The sequence below is a fragment of the Gossypium hirsutum genome, chromosome A05 (assembly GCF_007990345.1).
Source record: "Gossypium hirsutum isolate 1008001.06 chromosome A05, Gossypium_hirsutum_v2.1, whole genome shotgun sequence".
Classification (NCBI taxonomy): Eukaryota; Viridiplantae; Streptophyta; class Magnoliopsida; order Malvales; family Malvaceae; genus Gossypium; species Gossypium hirsutum.
Genome location: NC_053428.1, coordinates 9,718,198 through 9,739,554, shown reverse-complemented (window position 1 = coordinate 9,739,554; position 21,357 = coordinate 9,718,198). Strand labels below are relative to the sequence as shown.

The 21,357-nt window shown below is 34.1% G+C and overlaps 3 protein-coding genes across 5 annotated transcripts; all 3 read left to right on the top strand.

Annotated features, from left to right (window-relative positions):
* The first annotated feature begins 3,275 nt into the window (after positions 1-3,275).
* LOC107959022 (protein ENHANCED DISEASE RESISTANCE 2-like) lies at positions 3,276-11,552 on the top strand. Of its 3 annotated transcripts, none has more exons than XM_041113264.1 (21): positions 3,276-3,661; positions 4,652-4,726; positions 4,843-4,896; positions 4,985-5,050; positions 5,142-5,200; positions 5,451-5,581; positions 5,655-5,701; positions 5,780-5,877; positions 6,526-6,621; positions 6,710-6,774; positions 6,876-6,947; positions 7,390-7,536; positions 7,704-8,014; positions 8,239-8,302; positions 8,422-8,597; positions 8,954-9,055; positions 9,206-9,256; positions 9,353-9,496; positions 9,603-9,698; positions 9,904-10,005; positions 10,117-11,552. In XM_041113264.1, the coding sequence occupies exons 1-21, from the start codon at positions 3,506-3,508 to the stop codon at positions 10,207-10,209; spliced, it is 2,205 nt and encodes a 734-aa protein (XP_040969198.1). In that variant the 5' UTR covers positions 3,276-3,505; the 3' UTR covers positions 10,210-11,552. The 3 variants fall into 3 exon arrangements, with proteins under 3 accessions (XP_040969198.1, XP_040969197.1, XP_040969199.1); XM_041113263.1 differs by having other exon boundaries at positions 8,239-8,305; XM_041113265.1 differs by lacking the exon at positions 7,390-7,536 and having other exon boundaries at positions 6,876-6,952; positions 7,778-8,014; positions 8,239-8,305.
* On the top strand, positions 11,319-14,583 carry LOC107959021 (GATA transcription factor 11). The gene is made up of 3 exons (XM_016894970.2): positions 11,319-11,552; positions 12,170-12,505; positions 13,588-14,583. The coding sequence occupies exons 2-3, from the start codon at positions 12,203-12,205 to the stop codon at positions 14,266-14,268; spliced, it is 984 nt and encodes a 327-aa protein (XP_016750459.1). The 5' UTR covers positions 11,319-11,552; positions 12,170-12,202; the 3' UTR covers positions 14,269-14,583.
* A 713-nt stretch (positions 14,584-15,296) lies between these two features.
* LOC107959020 (auxin response factor 10) lies at positions 15,297-19,666 on the top strand. The gene is made up of 4 exons (XM_016894969.2): positions 15,297-17,342; positions 18,131-19,020; positions 19,128-19,193; positions 19,307-19,666. Exons 1-4 carry the CDS (start codon positions 16,293-16,295, stop codon positions 19,386-19,388), a joined length of 2,088 nt encoding a protein of 695 aa, XP_016750458.1. The 5' UTR covers positions 15,297-16,292; the 3' UTR covers positions 19,389-19,666.
* Positions 19,667-21,357: the final 1,691 nt, after the last annotated feature.

Sequence of the window (21,357 nt, the reverse complement as noted above, 5' to 3'; positions counted from 1 at the left end):
CCAGTCTATTCCTTTTAATTGGCAGCACCAAGGTTGGTTCTATTGTAATTCACTATGGTTCTCCACTTGTGTGGTTCCTATATCCGGTAATCTTGTACTGTTGGCATCATAACCTTTTCTTGATGTTTTCAATGTATGTGTTTGCTTGATGACTGTACTTGGTACCCTTCTTTTTAAATTCACTTCCTTCCAAATCATAGTGGTGAGAAAGGCGTGGCAGGATCTACCATGTCTGAATCCAGCTTTTGAAGGGTTCAACTTGTAACGTGTCAATAATAGTTTGTGCATAACCAAATCAATTTCACAATCTTAAATATTAATACCTTTTAATGTTTTAATAGTTTACCATTGCTAAACTATAATATTTAAATATTTAATATTGCTATTAAAAAATAATTTTGAGAAATTTTAAACATGATGGAATAAAGTTAAAAAAATATTCAAATAATGTTTAAATTCATAAATATTAAGATATTTCAATAAAAATATAAAAATTATAGTGACTCATAATTAATATTTTGATATATGAACTTTAGAATTTATATTTTTTTATATTATTCATGCCCTTATATTTGGAGTTCGTGGTCACTCTTCTCAATAATATTGCCTCTAATGTTGGAATCTAAATTCTTCTCTTGCAAGTGCAATGTGTCTTAATATTACACTCAACCACTTGGTGGTAAAAAATATATTTGAATCTATAAACTATATTTTTAATATTAAAATATAAACATTACAAATTTAAATATATAATCTATATTTAAAATAAAATTTAATAAAAAATTAATTTTATATCCAATATAAATATTACATACAATACATTAAATTATAAATAATGATTAAAAATATCATTAGATTTCAAAATCTGCGAAAGTTATTTTATGTTTGAGTTCAAAAATCACTTTTTTAACTCTAAAAATTATCTGTGGCTAGATACTTGTAGATTGACATTAAAGATACAATTTCATGTTCTGGTAATTTCATCCTTTTCTCTAAATTAATAATGATAAAAGATATAAATATTAGGTATTTAGGTTTGTAAGGTAGATAAGACTTTTGAAATTATTATATAAAAGGGTGCAAATAGCAAAAACTATTTATATTTCAGTGAAGTAATTAATTATCGAGTAAAATTCCAAAGCTAAGATTTATTTAGTCAAGATTTGCCAAATATTTTATTCTTATTTTAGTATACTTTATGGGATTATATAGCTCAAGTACCAGATTCTGAAGGGACCAAAATACGACAAAATTGTTAGTTCCATCTGTGAAAGTGATATTTTCCTACAACCTTACCTCCAAAGAAATAAATTTTTTTTGTTCAACTTTTTTTTTAAGATGTTAATATTATTACGTCATTTATTTGTTTAATTTAATTTTTTAGTTTATGTTTGATGATACACGGGGCGAAGCCAGAACAAATTTTCAGGAGGTCGAATGAAATTTTAATTTTTTATAGTCTATATATATCTTTATAATTTTTAAAGGATTAAATCGATTTTTTTTTAATTTTAGGGGATAAAATATAATTTTACCTTTACTAATTTAAAATTTTAAAAAAAAATTTAAGGGCTTAAATATAAATTTTGCATTTTACCTTTACACATATGGAGTTTTAGTAAAATAGAATTATTCAATTACTTATTTGATATAAAATAAAATAAAATGACATATATATTTAAAAATAAATTTGTTTTGCCCAGTAACAATGTCAGTTCCGATTAGCTATTGCTCGCTTTTTTCTCATTCCCATCAATCTTTTCTTCTTCTTCTCATTTACTCTACATGTTTTCTCCCTTTTCAGTTTATATATCTATTTTATGGATATCTTTATTGTCTTCACAAGTTGTGATGGACAAATGGCAGTGATTGTCCTTCGCTAAAACTCTACTGGTCACTAGTAATTTTTCTTGGAAAGTGAGTGGCTATTTGCCAGCTTCTTAATATGTTTCTGTTTTGGGAGTATTTTGATAATAATAAATGATTTCGCGCAGGGACGAAGCTAGAACAATTTTTTAGAAGGGGTCGAATAAAATTTTAATTTTTTTATAGTCTATATTTTTATAATTTTCAAATGATTAAATTGAACTTTTATAATTTTAGGGGAGGCCAAAGTGCAATTTTACCTTTACTAATTTAAAATTTTTAAAAAAATTAGAGGACCTAAATAGTAATTTTTCATTTTAGAGAGACTGGCCCACGTCAGCCTTTGTAGATTTGCCTCTGATTTCACTAGTCGATTTTGACCTATATTATCTCAAGTTTTATATGTTTTTTTTGTTTATTTTTCTATTGCTTGATAACTTTTTAGTTTTAGAAGTTTTTATTTACTTTTATAGCAAGTTTTTTAGTGTTACTTATACATGTAATCTTAGTTTTACAAGTGATTTTAGGGATGATTTTGTTGTCGTCTTCTCTAGTTTAGTGAATGCTTGATTCTTTGGTCGATTTTTTCTTGCCGTTTTAGACCATCCGAGGTTGATTTACTTATCGTATTAAGTGTTTGCAATCACTCCAGATATGTTGTACTTGAGTTGTGAAAAATCAATTGTTAACGTGTTATGATGTTCTATTGATGCTAAGGCTAAAACCCTTATTATATTGATGAAGCTTGTCCTTCATCATCTACAACGAATGTTTGTTATTTTTTCCCCTTAATTATATGATTCTAGTCATTAAATAAATTAACACATTTACCTTTTAAAAAAATTAAAAAAATTAAATATGAAACATTAGTTCACTACCTTGTATAAAGTTTTTAATGTTTTTGGCAATTGCACTACGTTAATTTGTATAATTATATTAAGTTAAAACTTGTCATCGAATTGTTGTAAATTGCAATGAATCAACGGAGTATCAAACCAATTAGAAAATTATCAAAACAAAACATTTTTTTTGTTTTTTTTTGCGATGTAAATTATATTAGTATACAAATGTTATTGTTTTTTTATATAAAATTAATAAAATAATATATATATAGTGATTAGAAGATAAAACGCTAGAATTTTTAAGATTCCAATTTTATCATAATAATCAAAGTTCGATTTAATTTTTATATATATTTTTAAATCAATTTTTTCACTTGTGTTATAATATAATTAATAATTTGGAAAATGAAATCAAAAGGCGAAAAGCGGAAGTAAATGATTGGGTGCATAATTTTTTAGCGTACTTTTTAAACTTCAAATGAAAGGATAAAAGGGTAATAAGGTAAATTTAAAGCATCCAATATTCGCCTGGCAAATACCTGTCTCATATGCGTTCGAGTCCGTTTCTGTTTTCTTAAACAAAGAGAAAAACGTTTAAAAAATAAAAATCCACTGAGGCAAAGAGAGAGAAACCGAAAGGCAGAGAGGAATTTTTTTGGCATCTTAAACTCCAAAGAGGAGTTTCACTAATTTCACCGCCCAAAAAGAAAAATATTGACTCCCTTGTTTATTTTCAGTTTACGAATAACTCTTTTTTTCTTTTTTTCTTTTTTTGCTTAAAGAAGAAAGAAAAAAAAATGGCCGGTTCACAGATCGGAGAATTAAAAATGGAAGGATGGTTACATATAATTCGTTCGAATCGGATTGGATTACAGTACTCAAGGAAACGTTACTTTGTTCTTGAAGATCATCTGCTTAAGAGCTTCAAATCCATGCCCGTTTCCAATCTCCAGGTTTTCTTCCTCTCTCTTTTTTATTTTTTTTGATTGTTGAGAAGCTTATCTTGCAAGTTTCGTTTCTCATTATACGAATGTTCTAAAGAAATAATGGCATTAAAATTTAATATCATTATCTCTTTTTTTTTGTTTTTGTTTTTTCGAATTTTGTTTTTTATTAGTCGGTCCAAGGCAACCGCTCTAATAAGTGAATAACTAGTTTTTAGTAGTATGACGTCTTCTTTTTTTAATTTGTTCATTTATTATTGATTTTCTTATACTATTTTATTTATATATTTACTAATCATTGTAGTTGCTTAGTAATGGATTAGTTGAATATGATTTAATATTTCATGACAAAAGCGTTTTCAGAGAGTACTTTAATAGTAAGGAGAGAGAGCTTGATTGAGAACATATATGCTTTTTTATGCAGCTGATTTCTTTTTCTCCTTTTTTTATTTTTTCCCCTATTGAATTGGTTCTTTCGATCGAGAAGCCTTTCAGGTTTTTGCTGTTTTTTTTTAATCGCCTGATAGAGATAACTCTTTATAGGTAAATCTGGAGAATTGTAACGTCAGCTTTTGGTCAGGAATATTTTACTTTATCATTCATACGTCGCACAGTCTTTGTGCTGTTAAATCTTTAGCTTTTAGAGAAAGCTAAGTTGATTCGATGATAATCATAAGCCAAGCAAATCGTTAGATACACTTTAAGCATAATTATACAATGTGGCACATCTTCGCTTTAATCTGAAGTGTCTTGGAAGAATACCCAATGGTCGAGCTATCTAGTGCATTTGTTTGTTGCTGTTGCAGTTCATCTTTAGCTGTGCGAAAGTGTTTTGTATATATCGATGAATTAATAAATGACGATGCTAAGACTGTATCTGGGCTCATATTCATTTTTAAGTTAATTTTTCTATTGTTTATATTTCGTAGTTGTAGACTGTGCTTTTGACGCTTAACAATTTTAATAAGCCTAAAAACTGAACCTTGATTTACCTTTCAGGAACCTGATCGAAGTGTTATTATTGATTCCTGCATTCGAGTTACAGACAATGGGAGAGAGAGCATTCACAGCAACGTATGTGAATTATGTTTCCTTTTTTCTTGGACAGTTGTAATTTTATTGGTTTGTGTTTTCTGATTGGTTCACCCCATTGGAGATTTTTTAAGGACAGTTCTTTGTTTGGCTTGTAGGTATTCTTCATATTCACTCTTTATAATAGTTCTAATCACAATGATCAACTTAAGGTGCGGCAAATATTTTACAAAAACAATTGTTAGTCAGCATGTATGATAATTTCACCTTCATGTATGACATATGGAATCAATTTTTCAGCTAGGAGCTAGTAGTCCTGAGGAAGCAGCAAGATGGATTCAATCCTTCCAGGAAGCAGCTTTAAAGGTCTGAAATGAACTGCTTCCCCTTGTTAATGCACATCATAAGTTTCCAACACAATATGAGATGAGAATTAGATTTTATTGTATTTATACAGGGTGGTACATACCCTGGAAATGATGTTGCTTGTTCAAAGAGCAGATGGCAGTCCTTTAGGTAAGAAGTAACCATCCATTATTGCTATGTAACATATATCCAACTGTTGCTTTTTTTCTGTCTCTTCACCTATGCTTGGGCATGATTTGATTCTGTGCTGATTGCTTGAGTAACTTAAGTTGCATTTATTTAGAATATTTACTACTGATGACTGCGACTGGACTTAATGCTTGTTTTACTATCAAGTATTCTCTCATGTTTATGCTCTATTATTATATATCAGTTTCTTAGAAGGGCTCCTTGCATGCAGATCGACTGGTTCCAGTAACACAAATCATAACAATTCTATTGACTGGACTCTTTGTTCATCCACAAAGATGGACAGAGTGACATCTGATGTTGTAGCACCTTCACCTTGGACAATCTTTGGCTGTCAGAATGGTAATTACGGAACAAATATTTGTGATTTTTTAGATAACCATAATTGTTTGTCTAAAACCATGATGAAACGCAGGTCTTAGACTGTTTAAAGAAGCTAAAGATAGGGATTCTCATGGAAAGGTTGGTAGCTTTTGATTTGCCTGTCAATGGATTTCATGCAATTGCATTTTGACACTTTTCTCCTCCCTCCATTGACAGTGGGATGATCATCCTGCGATCATGGCTGTGGGTGTCATAGATGGAACTTCAGAAGCCATTTTCCAGACACTTATGTCTCTTGGACCCTCAAGATCAGAGTAAGCTGCCAAGTACTCTGTATTTTCCTTGAAATGAGCTCTTAAATTCTTTTGCAAGAACCATGGATTGATTTCAATCTCAATGGTACTTTAATTCTAAGTATATTATTAATTGTAGTGGATCTAGCATTGCAGTTCAATGGAACAGACCGCATTGTGATTATTATTTCCCATTGGACAATCTTTTGTGTGTAGTTAGTGCTTTTTTCTCACTGAGGTTGTAATGGAGAAGAAATCTCAACTCAAATTTGATGCATGATAGAAACAGCAGCAATGTAATCTTTGCCCTTGTTGATACAGACTTCAATTTGCCTAGAAATTATTTATACATTAGTTTAATAGCTCCACAAAAACCATAAGAAATCTGCATTTTGAAGATGATACCATGCATGTAGTTGACATCTATATTTGGTGCCCTTTTAACGCCTCTATTTTATTTACTATCAGTCCTCTGATGCTCTCTAGTGTGCTTTAACTTTTAAAGTTTTGCAAAATTAGAAATCTATATTTCATTTATTATAACTCTTCTTTCTAGCATGTTTTAAAGTTTTACAAAATTAGAATTCTATTCATCTAGCAATGTATTTGTCTTTTCCTGAAATGTTTTCTTTTTCTAAGACCAAAGGAAATTTGCAAATATCCTTGCAGATGGGATTTCTGTTTCTACAAGGGTAGTGTGATTGAACATCTTGATGGTCATACTGATATCATTCACAAGCGGCTATACGGTGATTGGTTACCTATGTCAGATCCAAACTTCTGATTTTGTCATTATGATTTGCAAGATAGAGGTTTCTGGTTATATAGTTTCACTAACTCATTATACTTGCAGGGGAATGAAAAGGAGGGATCTCTTGTTGCGCCGCTATTGGAGAAGAGAAGATGATGGAACATATGGTAGTAATTGCTTTGAGGAGATTCTTAAAAGTTCTATTCGGAAGTCACAACAAATCTAGTTAAATTACAAACTAACTTCTTTTTGGTTGATTTTATAACAGTTATTCTGTACCACTCAGTGTTTCACAAGAAGTGCCCCCCACAGAAAAGCTATATCCGTGCCTGCCTTAAAAGTAATGTATGCCTGAAACATAAGTAAAACAGAACTTCTTACATCTTTCTGAGTTCTCTATATCCTACTTTCATGCATAAATATATACATTATAGGATGCATGAACTGTCCTAATCTTCTAGATTTAATTGAGCATACTCTTAACCTTGTTTACTAAGCATCTCATGTGTGCATTAAAAAAAAATGTATTTATTCTGGTTTTTTTATATGTTTGAAAGTTGAAGCGTTGTTTGACTTCAGTTTGAATACTGCAGATAAATGTCTATCCCATTGCTTTATTTTGATGTGATAAATTTGTCCTTGTATGCCACAGAGAAATTTATAGGTTGCGGTATATGATGCACTCTTGAAATTCTCTATAAAAGAACAGGAAGATGTTTATATTAAAAAGCAGAAAAACTGAAAGTTAATCTATGAGGTCAATGTCCGGCACTTATTTGCAGGTGGTGGATATGTCATATCTCCTCTGAATGAAGAAAAACACTCAGTTGTAAAACACATGCTTGCAATTGATTGGAAGTTCTGGAAATCTTATCTTAAAACTTCTGCAGCCCGATCTATTACCATCCGTATGCTTGAGAGAGTTGCTGGTAATCATATATTGTGTTATAATTTCATGTGATATATTACCCTTAATCCCAACTGCTGTTATAATCTTATTTATCTGTTCAATATCGTGTGTGTGTGTGTAATGTTTAATGATTGTGTGATCATTTGAGGCATTAATTTGCTAGGAATTAATTTCATGTACCTGCAGCGTTAAGAGAGTTATTCAAAGCAAAACAAGGAAAATATCCTTCTGCTGATATTTCATCTGGAGAGTTGATACAGGCTGTTAGGTTGCAACGGAGTGAAGAGGACTGTGTAGTTGATATGTGCACACAGATAGAGGCTGGAAAATCAAAGGAAATTTTGAGTGAAGGAATGGAAAAGGCACCTTCAGAGCACTCGAGTCTGGTAGGTCTTAATGATGCTGCCGATGAATTCTTTGATGTTCCAGAACCAACAGACTATGATCAATCAACAGATGGGTGGGATTCTGACTATGCTCCTGAAGTATACTCTCAGGTATAAGTCAAAGTAATTTATCATTGATTCTTACATGCAAACTAAGTTGCAGTTAGTGGTGCTTCATATCTCAGAGGATGTGACCAACTATAGAGTCTCTATTTTTCCTATTATGTTTCTTAGTATGGCTGTATTACTCTAGAGTTTTTCTCCCCTAAAGGTTTTGTGTGTGTATGTTTTGCTCGAAGTTTCTCACATGACATCTATGTGACTGAAATTTACAGGATACACGCCAAACAAAGTTATCAACTGCTGCTGTTTTTGTGAAAAAGTTACATGATCTTGCAGGTGGTTCCTATTTGGATGATCAGTATTCCTTTCTATAATATAGAAACAAAGAATTTTCTTTTCAATAGAATTTTTAGAAAGATAATTGCTGATGGCTTCCAATTCCTTGTATGTTGCAGTCCAGAAAAGGGGCTACATGGACTTACAAGACATGACGAAGGAAGATGGCATATGTTGCTCCTATGGAAACACTCTTCCCAAAGATCCAACTTGTACATTACCCTGCAGTTGGACAGCGGCAGAACCCTCCACATTTTTAATTCGTGGGGAGAATTACCTAGAAGATTGTAAGAAGGTATGAAGAAAAGTATTTCAGTGACACAAAGCTGAATTGTACTACAAAACTTAAGATGGTGTGTTCTATGATGGTTTATTGTATGCCTTGTTGCATGATCTTGCATTAACAGGTGCTTTGTCTCTGACGATCTCTAAATGATATACATGTCCTTCCATGTTTGCCTAGCATGTTTAGGACACAGTTAATTGTCGGGTTTTGTAGATATCTTATGGTGATCAATTGCTAGGAAGTTTCTAGTCCTGGATATCCAAATCAAATTCACTTTGGCTTTACTTTTGCATAGCCCAACTTTTAGTTTTCCTTAAATTTCAAATCCAATTTAGAATTACATCTTTGTTCTTTTTTTCTTTCAGTTTAAGGCAAAGGGCACATTAATGCAAATGGTCGCTGCAGATTGGCTAAGATCTGACAAACGCGAAGATGATCTAGGAGGGCGTCCTGGGGGCATTGTTCAGGTTTTCTTTTATATAGGCCTTTCTTTTTCTGTCGATTGAGATTTAGAGGTCATGCTCATGGGTCACCTATAAGCTCAACTGTACTTGTTGTATTTGCTATATGTTGCCTGCAAATTGAGGAAAAAAGTTACAAAAAATGTTTATCTGCAGAAATATGCTGCTCAGGGTGGACCAGAGTTTTTCTTCATTGTAAACATACAGGTACTTTGCCATTTTGTTTTACATTTAATTCTGTCAAGCTGTATTCTTTTTGGTTCTTAAGCATTTAACATAACTGAATTATTTACCATGAAACAGGTGCCAGGTTCAGCAACATATAGCCTAGCACTATACTATATTATGAATACTCCAGTCGAAGATTCACCCTTACTGTATAACTTCATCAATGGTGATGACGCATATAGAAATTCAAGGTTTAAGCTCATTCCATATATATCAAAGGTCGGTGCATGCAGTATTGTGTAGTTGACATTGAGAATCTTTGATGGAAGTGAACTCACCAGTGGGTTATAAAGCAAGGTTCTGATAATTGAGTTTGTTTTGTTAGGGGTCGTGGATAGTCAAGCAGAGTGTCGGAAAGAAAGCTTGTCTCATTGGCCAAGCATTGGAAATTAATTATTTCCGTGGGAAGAACTACTTGGAGGTAAACTTTCATGAACTACATTTATATATCTGTCAGGGTCCAAGCACTATTAACCTGGAGAATGCATTTGAAAATCACTTAAATTTTCTCCGAGTTAGATTCATTTCTCTTCTAGCTAGCCTCTCCACATTTGCAAGTAGGAGAGTAGAAAAAGCATGAAAATCTTTTGTGGCAATACTGAAATTTGATTTATCTGTCATTTCAGCTTGGGATTGACATTGGGTCATCGACGGTGGCAAGAGGCGTGGTCAGTCTTGTGCTTGGTTACCTCAACAATCTGGTTATTGAAATGGCATTTTTGATACAGGTAAAATCAACCCTAAGAAGAACAGGAATTGGATCACTATGGAATGATCATACACTTTTTAACCAATATAGAAATGTGGATTTTCTTTTGTGTATATATATATATATGCAGGCAAATACAGAAGAGGAGCTACCAGAGTATCTTCTTGGAACATGCCGGCTGAACCATCTTGACGCATCAAAATCTATTACAGTAAAAGTATGAATAATTATTTATTCTCAACCTGATGTTTACTAGGCTACACTAGGCTGGTTAAGAAGCTTGGGTGATGATTGATGAAATTGAAGAATACCAAAAATCATATTATTGCATTATGGCATTGCTGCTGCCGCTGCTGCTTCCACAGATAGAATTGCATTCTTTCTTTTTCTTTTTTTTTTTTAATTATTTTTATCAAATGGTCATTATCTACCTAACCTTTGGTGCTCTGTACGTATCATCGTAGTATTTAAAATGGAAAACCAGTTTTTGTGTAGAAATATGACACCCTTAATTAGTGTGTATTTAAAAAGAATCCCAGTTTTTTAAATTTTATTTTTATTAATATGTTGCCTTATTTTCTTATTCAGATAGAGTTCACCCTATGAGTCGCATCTATTTTTCACTAGACTAGAATTCTAAATTTAGGAGATGTTGTCCAAAACAAAAGTCGGCTGGATTTGCGTCAGATTTACGGATTTGACGGATCATCAATCCAATCCATGAATGAAGTATAAATCAATAGAGTAGTACTAACGTACATAACTTTTCTACATGTATGACGTCTTTACTAGGAGCGAAGTACTTTGCACATGAGTATAACACATGATGCGGAACTAGAATCGTAATTTAATATAAATATAATTAATATGATATATTTAATAATTTATTTTTTTCATTTCGTTAACACGAAAATAGATAACTGAATCTAATAATATAAAAAAAGCAAATAGAAATAAGGTTCAAAGTTCCAACCCCCATCTAAGGGGACCCACAGCAGCATGTGGGGAGAAGGTGGAAGTAAATAATTGGGAATGGGACCCAAATTGCAATACCAAATCAAATCAAGCCTCCAACTCGTCGGTGATCTCTTCGATCTTTTCTTTTAACATAATTTAAAACCCATTTTAGATCTAAAACCTTGCCAGTTGCCCACCCTCCAAATCATTTTCATTTTAATTAAATTTTAACTCTATTATTAAGTGTAACCCCCTCCCACCCAGGCATTTCAAATTTACAATTTAAAATATCATTTACTCCCTCCTTAGTCCCTACCGTTTGGTTTTATTTGCTAACACTAACAATATAATACAAACATTTTCCCAACATTTGATGAAGATTGAGAGAGGAGTGAGCTGTGATTAAATTTAAAAGGCTAGGGAAAACCGTAGGCGCACAGCCACCTCCCATGTGCGCCTTCTCACATGAACTTTTACTCTCTTCTTTTCACTAAAATCCCTAAAAGTTCTACAGATTCAAAGGAATCCCTATCCCTCCCTCCTTTCTCATTTTCCTCTGATCCAAACAAGAAACAACGAACTCGCCTTCAACCTTCTTCTTCAAACCAGGTCCCCCTCTCTCTCTCGCTCTCTCTTTGATTTTTTGCCCGCTTCTTTTTTTGTTTTTTCTTAGAAAAAATTTGTTTGCGTTTATTTGCATTTTTCACTTTCTCTTCTGCATTTCAGTTACGTTTTCTGTTCGTTTACTCAGAAAATGATACCACCTTTTTCTATCTGTTATCATTTACTAACGTTCAACTTTCTCTTTTGCTGCATTTCATTTTCCATGTATCCAAACAAGCTCTTGTAATATAAAAAAAGTTCTTTGAGCTGTTAGTACTGGTGTTATTATTATTATTATTTTGGTTAATTTTCATACTAAAATGACAACTTAGAAAGGGGCTTCACCTAAATAGGGTAGGGAACTTTATTAACAATTATTAATATTATTGCCTAAATATTACTTTACTTAATTGCTTCAAAATTGTTTAGATTTTATACGATACAGAAGTTATTGCTGAAGATATTACTGCTTTGTAAAAAAAACATATATATTGATATAAACCCGTAATTTTAGATAGATAAGCTCGTTTCCTTATGAGATAATGACTCTTTACTTAAATTAAACGCGTTTACATTATCGTATAATAGTAATTAACTTTTTTTTTCTTCTATATTGTGAGCAGAAAAATAGAGAATAAAAAATTCTAAGATAAATTATGAGTAAATCTTGGTTTGACAAAGGCTACAATGGGGTTGGGACCAACGATGATTTCTTTGATGACGTTATAAAGTATTTGGATTTGCCATTGGAAGACGTTGAAGGACCTGATGGCAATGGTAGTACAGAGGACGTAAATAATTTTCTTCTGCCCGTGGAAGAGAACAATGATGGTGGTGAAGACTGGGATTGTGATTTTGAAAACTTAGAGCCGCCACCTACCAATGTTTTGGCCAGCTTATCTTCCGGGTTCTATGGTGATTTCTTCAGTGATAGTTTGGCCCAAAACCTTACCGATTCTGTGAGTTAAACTTGTTTTCGCTTTCTATACCATTTGATGTGCGTGCAGCTGTTAATTTACTATTGGCCTGAATTTGTTTTTCAGAAGTGTTTTAGAGTTGAAAGTCTTTGAAGTGAACGCGAGTATTAGTGCATCGATTCTTTTGTAACTTAAGTATAAAATATTTGTTGAAAAAATCTAGTGTACGAGCTCGTAATGACCATTTTCTACTTAAGGAGCTTTTTTACTAAGAAACATTCAAAATATCAATCATGACATGGACTTAACTGTGCCTTGCATATCATGATTTTATCTTGAAATTTTACCCTCTAATGGATTAATTTTGTGGAGGTCTCTATTACGTTTGGGCTAGAGTTTATGATCTACTTTGTGCATGCTGTCATACCAACTGCTTAGTTGACTGCATGTGAGCAGCTTTCGTAGTTTTTTTTTTTTTCAGAGTCAACAACTGTAAGATCTTTCATTCATGCTTCATTAAAAAGCAATGTTATGGTGGAAGTAAATTTGCTTCCAAGATATGCAGTGTTTCACAGCCCCTGAGTGCAGTTGCACATTCTGTGAAGGATGCTCTGCCAGAGCCTTGGCTAAAGCAGGTTATTTAATGTGGCAATTGAGTATGGTTCAAGAGATTGAGACTATAATCAAATGTTGTACTCTGCAAAAATTTTGTGCTGCTTTGTAATAAGAAACATGGGCATATCATGTGGACTGGTGCACCACATGCTGTTGCACAGTGGTACAGCTGTATGGTCCAAGCAAGCAAGTAGGCCCAACCAGTGCCTGGTTTGCGATGCCAATAAGTGTATGGGACCACCTGAAAATGCTGTTGATTGTGATATGATTGATGTTCAATACCAGAGTGGTACCTTTTCTGCTAAATTTTATAAGAAATTTATGCAATTGTTGGTTGTCTTTCTGTTACTATTTTCAATTGAACCCTCGTACAACTGCCATAAAGATGAATAACTAATCTTTTGAGTGGCTTTTTTGGCCTTATCATTATTTTATTGCAGAGAAAGTTAGGCTAAATCTTCCTTAACCTCATATCTGACTCTTTACCAAATTTTTCTTCCCCTTTGTAGTGTGATGGATCTTCACAACTAAACCAGCTCTCAAGCACTACCAGCATTACCCCACGCAGCGACTGTACTGATGTGAAAGGTTCGACCTGGTTCCAGACTTCCAGTCCAGTATCCGTGCTTGAAAGCAGTAGCTCTTGCTCCGCTGCAAATCCCACACCTATTGACCCCAAATTAAGTTTCCTGGTGAAGAAGCGAGGTCGAAGCAAGCGCAGACCAGCATCTACCTTTAACCGGCAGTTCATATTTCCTTCAATATCCTCCACATCCTCTGCCTCCAGAGGAACTAATTATGTGGTTGGTTCTGAATCAGAATCAGAAAACAATCCTACTGAGAAACCTGCCAAAAAGAGACAGAAGAAGAAAAAGAACCTGACATTGCTTTCGGGTTGCAATGAGACCAAGAAACCCCCTTACCTACAGCCTGTTGTTATTATGAAATGTACGCACTGCGAAGTTACAGAAACACCACAATGGAGAGAAGGGCCAACGGGACCCAAGACCCTTTGTAATGCATGTGGTGTTCGGTACCGGTCTGGCCGCCTTTTTCCAGAGTATCGTCCTGCGGCTAGTCCGACGTTCGTTGCATCGATGCATTCCAACTCTCATAAGAAGGTGGTAGAGATGAGAAAAAAAGCCAAGTTGCCGTTGTCGTCGATCCCACCCAAAGTGTCATTCCGGTAACAGCTGCAGATGCATTGGTCACTATTAGTTCAGAAAAAGCTTAGTAGAGTGAGCTTCTCCATTGTTGTGTCTTTTTTATATACATATATTTTCTTTTTCTGTCGTTCCTTGTTTCTCAGTGTGTACATTGATGGAATAAGTAGGATGTTAGATGATTGACATGTTTGGCAGGCAGGAAATATCTTAGTGAAGTAGAGGATGATCGAAGGGTTGATTTTTCAAAAGTTAAGTTTAACAAGTTTGTGTTTGACAGTATCAGGTCTCTCACCTCATTCATTTATTCTTGTAACTGTTAAATCTAATCTTTTTACTTTTTTCTTGTTTTTCAGAATACATGTCTAAGATATTTTGTAATCTAGTAGGAAACTAAGGGTGAGTTTGGATGGGCGGTGCGTTTACTTGCGGTTAATGTAAAAATAGCGGTGGCGGTGAGATTAGATACTGTAGTGATACTGTAGCGTGAGACAAAAAGTAAACTAAACGCACCGCACCGCATCCAATCGCCTATCCAAACCCACCTTAAATGTAATATAGGTCAATTGGGCCAGAACCCAAAAGTGGCCCAAATCTTGCCACGTGGATCATTACAAGCCTTAACTATGTTGGGTCTCGGTCTGTCTATTCAGATTTTAGAACGATAAGGTCTATTATTGTTATGAGAAACCAAAAAAGAAAAAATGAGAAGATTTTATTTTGTGAGAGAAAAAGGAACAATAATAGAAAATTTAAGAGGAAAAAGATTATGTTTTAGCCAATTGCTTTGCTATTTGGACTGCTTTCATGTGACGATTTCGTTTTGGTTTTAGAATTGTTTGCCTAAGAAAATTATGGCCACTAATTTTCTTAATATAAAAAAATTACGTACTCAGTCAACAAACAGTAACTCATTTCTTACTCACGCAGGACTACCATGCCGTCTCAACAGTAAACATTTCCTATAATATTTTGTAAAAGTAATAAAAAATCACATTTATTTATATAATTTGAAAAATATTATAAAAACTCTGTAAAATATTAACACTCATGTAACTAGTGTGTAACCATCCACTTTTTCCTCGTAACCTCCGACCAAAAAATCGCAAAATCCCCCACAAAAACAAAAAAAGTTGCTGCTCATCAGCCAGATTCGGTGAAGAAATTGTCGAATCACGCGCCTGAAAAGTGGAAACATGCTGAGAAAACAGAACCAAGTCAGTCAGTCCAGTTCCAATCCAATCCAATTAGCTAAGTTAACTATCGTTTAAACTACAGTTTAGTTTATCAGGAAAATTAACTATAGGTAACCGACTTCTAGCGGTCTCTCTTAGGTTTGTTTCAGATTACTGTGCGGTGACAACAGACGAATTTTCTTCTCTCTTTTACGCCATATTCTGTCGCGGCGATATTCATTTTTATTCACTTTTCCTTTTATGTCATCTCATGATATTTTAACCCCATAATCTATTTTCTAAAAATTTTAACCTTTTTTGTTTGATCTGGGATCTCTTCTTTGTTTGTTCTGTTCCTGTTGTCTAGAGAGAGTTCGGTTTAAAGATCTTTAAAAGGTTCAAAAGATTCCACAAACAATCGGGTCTTCATAGAGAGAGAGAAAAAAAAAAGAAAAAAAGAGAGAGGAAGCTTTGAGTTTTGGATATAAATATATTATGGTGGTTGTCTCCATACCTGATTTCTGATAAGGGATCAATGTTCTTTTCAATCTTTTTCTCTCTCTACAATTAAACCAAACCCCGTTAGTTTGAAAAGCCTGCAAAAATGTTCTGTCTCCTTCGCTTGTCTTTTTCTTAATACTATTTGATCGTCATGCAAAGATGAGAGAGAAAAAGGAAAGGAAGCTTTGCATTAAAAGGGTGTCTTCTTTTTTTGGGGGGTGTTTTAATAAAAGGGTGAGAGAGGTTTTTAATTGATGTCCTAAAATTTAATGAACTGGTTTTCACTTCCCAGTTCATGTTTCTCAATCTTGAATTTAATAACCAATCCCTGAGTTGTTTGTCCCTAAAACCTAAACCCCAACTTGAAAGAAAGAAATGAGGAAAGAGGCAGAAAAGAGCTTGGATCCTCAGCTATGGCATGCCTGTGCTGGATCCATGGTTCAAATTCCACCAGTGAACTCCAAAGTCTTCTACTTTCCTCAAGGCCATGCCGAACACTCTTTATATCCGGTCGATTTTTCATCTTCTCCTCCAATCCCGGCTCTACTTCTTTGCCGGGTGGCTTCTGTCAAATTCTTGGCTGATGCTGAAACCGATGAAGTGTATGCCAAGATCATGCTTGTACCATTGCCCAACACTGAGCCTGATCTCGAGAACGATGCCGTTTTCGGTGGTGGGTCTGATAATGTGGAAAAGCCTGCTTCTTTTGCTAAGACATTGACTCAATCCGATGCAAACAACGGAGGTGGTTTTTCGGTTCCCAGATATTGTGCTGAAACCATATTTCCGAGACTGGATTACACTGCCGATCCTCCGGTTCAAACTGTGATTGCCAGGGATGTTCATGGTGAGATTTGGAAGTTTAGGCATATCTATAGGGGAACCCCTAGGAGACATTTATTGACTACTGGCTGGAGTAGTTTCGTTAACCATAAGAAACTTGTTGCTGGGGACTCCATTGTGTTCTTGAGAGCCGAAAACGGTGAGCTTTGTGTTGGGATAAGGCGGGCCAAGCGTGGGAATGATACTGGAGCTGAATCTGGTCTTGGAAATGGAAACGACGTTAGTCCTTATGGAGGGTTTTCAGGTTTCTTGAAGGAGGATGAGAGTAAGATAACCCGAAAACGGAGTCCGAGAGGGAAGGGAAAAGTGAGAGCAGAGGCTGTTGTGGAGGCAGTGGCGCTTGCCGCTAATGGCCAGCCTTTTGAGATAGTTTACTATCCGAGAGCAAGCACACCGGAGTTTTGTGTTAAGGCATCTGCAGTAAGGGCGGCAATGAGGGTTCCTTGGTGTTCTTTGATGAGGTTCAAGATGGCTTTCGAGACCGAGGATTGTTCTAGGATTAGTTGGTTCATGGGGACTGTATCTTCTGTTCATATTGCAGACCCCCTTCGTTGGCCTAATTCCCCGTGGCGCCTTCTTCAGGTACTTTAACCCTGTTCATGTTTATTTGGTGGTGTTGAATCTTGTACCTTTAACTCAGGAATCCCTTAGTGTAAATCGTGTCTTTGGAATCGACTAGGTGAATTAAATATAGGCGTTATTGAAGTACAGATTAGCATTAGCTCTTGCTTGCAGAACTATAATGACGGTTGGTGTATTATATTTCCAACTTTTGCTGGTCCTTTTCAAGCTTTGCTATATCAGCTCTCTCATCTTTATTCTCTTGCATTACTTCTGACGGATTCAGTCGATTAGTTGCAGACATTATGTGACCATAAATACTCTGTTTCTGGTATGTTATTTCCTGGATTATGGTCATGTCATGAAGGCCAATTTAATCCTTTCCTTACTTATTAGGCAAGTCAAGTGTATGTCTTGCTTCACCATTGCGGGACTCACTTGCTAACACGATTGTCAGTGATTCATGTATCGTTACAACAAAAATGCTACTCTATCTTCTTCTTTTTTCATTTTTCTCCATTTAATTGATTTCTCCTGAATATTATTTGCAATTTGGTTGTTTCTGGATTCTGGTGCATTTGCTGAATTAATTTCAGGACAATTGTAATCTGTTTTCTGACAACATGTGTTAAATTGTGAGTATATTTTTTCGTTTTGGATGAAAATAGTTTGATTTGTGCTTTCATTATATAAAATGAAATGCTCGTTAAAACAGGAATCTGATGCAGCTTAGTTAATTTTTCTGTACAAGGGCCGTGTTTCCGTTTGGCTTTTAGCAGCCTGCACTTAATTTATAATCACTATTGCAGGTAACATGGGATGAACCAGATTTGCTGCAAAATGTTGAACGCGTGAGTCCCTGGTTGGTTGAATTGGTACCGAACATGCTTCCCGTCCACCTGTCACCCTTCTCAACAGTGACCCCCAGAAAGAAGTTGAGGCTTCCTGAGCACCTCGATTTCCCCCTTGTCGAACAATTTCCGATGCCACCGTTTTCTGGTCATCCCCTCAGGTCAAGCAACCCCTTACGTTGTTTATCTGATAATGCTCCTGCAGGCATACAGGGAGCCAGGCATGCTCAATTCAGATTATCTTCATCAGATCCTCATCTTAATAAACTGAAGTCTGGACTGTTTCCGTCTGGCTTCCAGCTGTTTGATCCACAACCTCGAGTTCCCAATGGCATCTCAATGACAAAGCACACAGACAGTAACAATGATAATCTATTGTGCTTATTAACAGTAGGGAATTCTAGTCCAAAAAAGAAATCTGAAAACGGAAAGAGACACCAGTTTTTACTCTTTGGTCAGCCGATACTTACCGAGCAGCAGCTTTCTCATAGCTGTTCAACTGGAGTAAAAACTTCGGTCAAGAATGAAGACAAAAGAAAAGATTCTTCCAATGGTTCAGGATCTGCTCTTGAGAATCAATTGTCTCCAGAGAAGTCATTTACTACCACATTATTGTGGCGGCAGGACTATCAAACCCCAGAACCTGGCTCAGCCACTGGTCATTGCAAGGTATTCTTGGAATCTGAGGATGTGGAACGAACTCTTGACCTCACAGTTCTCGGTTCTTATGAAGAGCTATACAGGAGGTTGGCTAACATGTTTGGAAGAGAAAGATCAGAGATGTTGGGCCATGTCTTGTATCGAGATGCAACAGGTGCTGTCAAACAAACTGGAGATGAACCATTCAGGTATCAACTCGAAAAACCTCGTTTATCTTTTTCTGTCTTTTGGTCTTTGCTAGTATGAAATTAACGAATTTTAAATCTTCAAAACTTCCTTCTTATTGGTACCGTAGTACGTTTATGAAGACGGTCAAAAGATTGAACATAAGGATGGATTCACGCAATGATGCCGATGGAAGGTGAGTTAAAACTTTCTCAATGCTCCGTTTCCTTTTCCTCCAATGAGTTTCGAGTTGAATACAAGCTTGTAACTCAACTTGTTCTTGACGATCCTGATAACATATTTTCCCAGGTCATGGCTCACAGGTATTCGAACTGCCGAAAACAGACTAGAAGGGCCAAACAAGAGAGGTCCCTTGAGCATATTTGCATGATTCAGAACACCAGTATTTGAGAAAAACATGGATGATGATCGCTCTAGAAGTTGCACAACACCATGAAAGAGTGTTTTTAGTTCCTCTAAGGGGGGATGTCTGTAAGAAGTTTCTTAGTCAAATATTTGTGTTCAAAAGGAAGATTTATGACTTAGAATTTGCTGAATGTTTTTTATGAGTTTATGTTGATGATGGTTATGAATCCATCAATTCAAACTTCAACTGTTAAGGATTTCTGTTTCTTAATGCAAATCAAAATAACCCCTTCTGAGATAAAACCAGCTTCTTCCTTTTTTCTTTCATTCTTCACCTATAAAAGACGTGAAAAAACTGTGAATACTAGTATTTATCAGTACAAGTGTGTTAAAAGTATTCATATTATGAAATTTCATTTTTAAAGTATTAAAAAATTATTTTTGTTTTTTCTATGGTAATTATTTTGAAGTGTATTTAAATAAACAATTCATCAATTTCATTAAAAAGGAGAAAAAGGGTCGTTCTCATAAATAAGCATGCATGTAAACGACAGAGATATGATGACGTGGCGTTAAATCCCCGTCCGTGCGGTTCATTTTAGTGTTTTTGTCATTATGGAAGGTGAAAAACGTAATTTTCTAAATGTGGTGCGGCTGAGATTGATTTCACAGTCAATGATGTAGGATGGTGATTTCCTCTGTTTTAACTTCAAATAGGAAAGAGACTATATCATTATCTCATCTCATCAAGATCACAGTCTAAAAAAAGAACAGATTACAAATATGCTGAGATTTTAACTTCTCGTGATATTTTCAACGCTCTTACTTATATTAGCATGATAGTAAAAAAAATATTTTTTTTTGGTGAAAACATGGTAGTAAATTTTTAGTCTCGTACGTTTTAACTTTTTTTTGACACATTCGCCTTAAAAAACAATTTCAGCTTTAATCATTAAAATAAAACATTAATATGCATAATCAATTAAGCTTTTAAATTTTAATATGTAAAAATTGATTAAACTCAACTACTAAAATCTTAATAGCATTAAAGTTGTAACCTACAAGACTTTTCACATATAATTCGTTGTTGAAGTTATTTTTATGAATTTTTACAAATTACATGTCAATTGTCAGTTAGATTATCATATTACTATTAAATTTTTAATATTCTCGTCAATTGTTCAGGTTAAAGAAAAATAATTTAATTAAAATTTGAAGATTTAAAGTGAAAATAATAAAAAAAGATAAATATTAAAAATTATAATTATAATTATATATTTATTATTCTACTAAAACTATATATAAAACTGCACGATTTGATTTATAAATTATTTTTTCACTTTAGTACTTAATCTTCTTCATACTTTAGTACCTCAATTATCATTTCTTTTTTTTTCTTTTTTTTTCTTTTTTTTTTGTTTGCTAATATATTCACTAGAGCAAGTCAAGTGATTAATCCTCCACGTTTGTAGACTCACTAAGGGGTAAACACCGACCACGAATATTAAAATTGCCCCATACCTAAGGCGAGGATCAAGCTCTCGACTACTTATTAAAGTAAGAGAGACTCTTACCATCTCACTTAATTCCTATGATAATTTTTATCTATTTTAACTAAAGCAAATGCAGTTCAATGATCATATCATAATTAAGCCAATTATTACTATATATAACTTCTTTTAATTTTAATTAGAAAAATTAGAATATCTTAAACAGATTAGAAAACAATACTATATTGATAGGAATGGGTGATGATAGAATTTGAAAGGATTAGTTTGGCGTTGCCAAAATCTTATGATTTTTAGATTAAAAGGATTAAAAAGAGACATAATTGTTAAAAGCCACTACCATTAAGAATATCTGTAATTTCCTTTCAAAAACAAAGAATATCTTTAATTTGTAGTGGAAGATACGTGTGACCAATTAATGATAAAGGTATTCATGAAACTAATTTTAATATATTAAAAGGTAAGTTTAAGGAACTGGTTAACAAA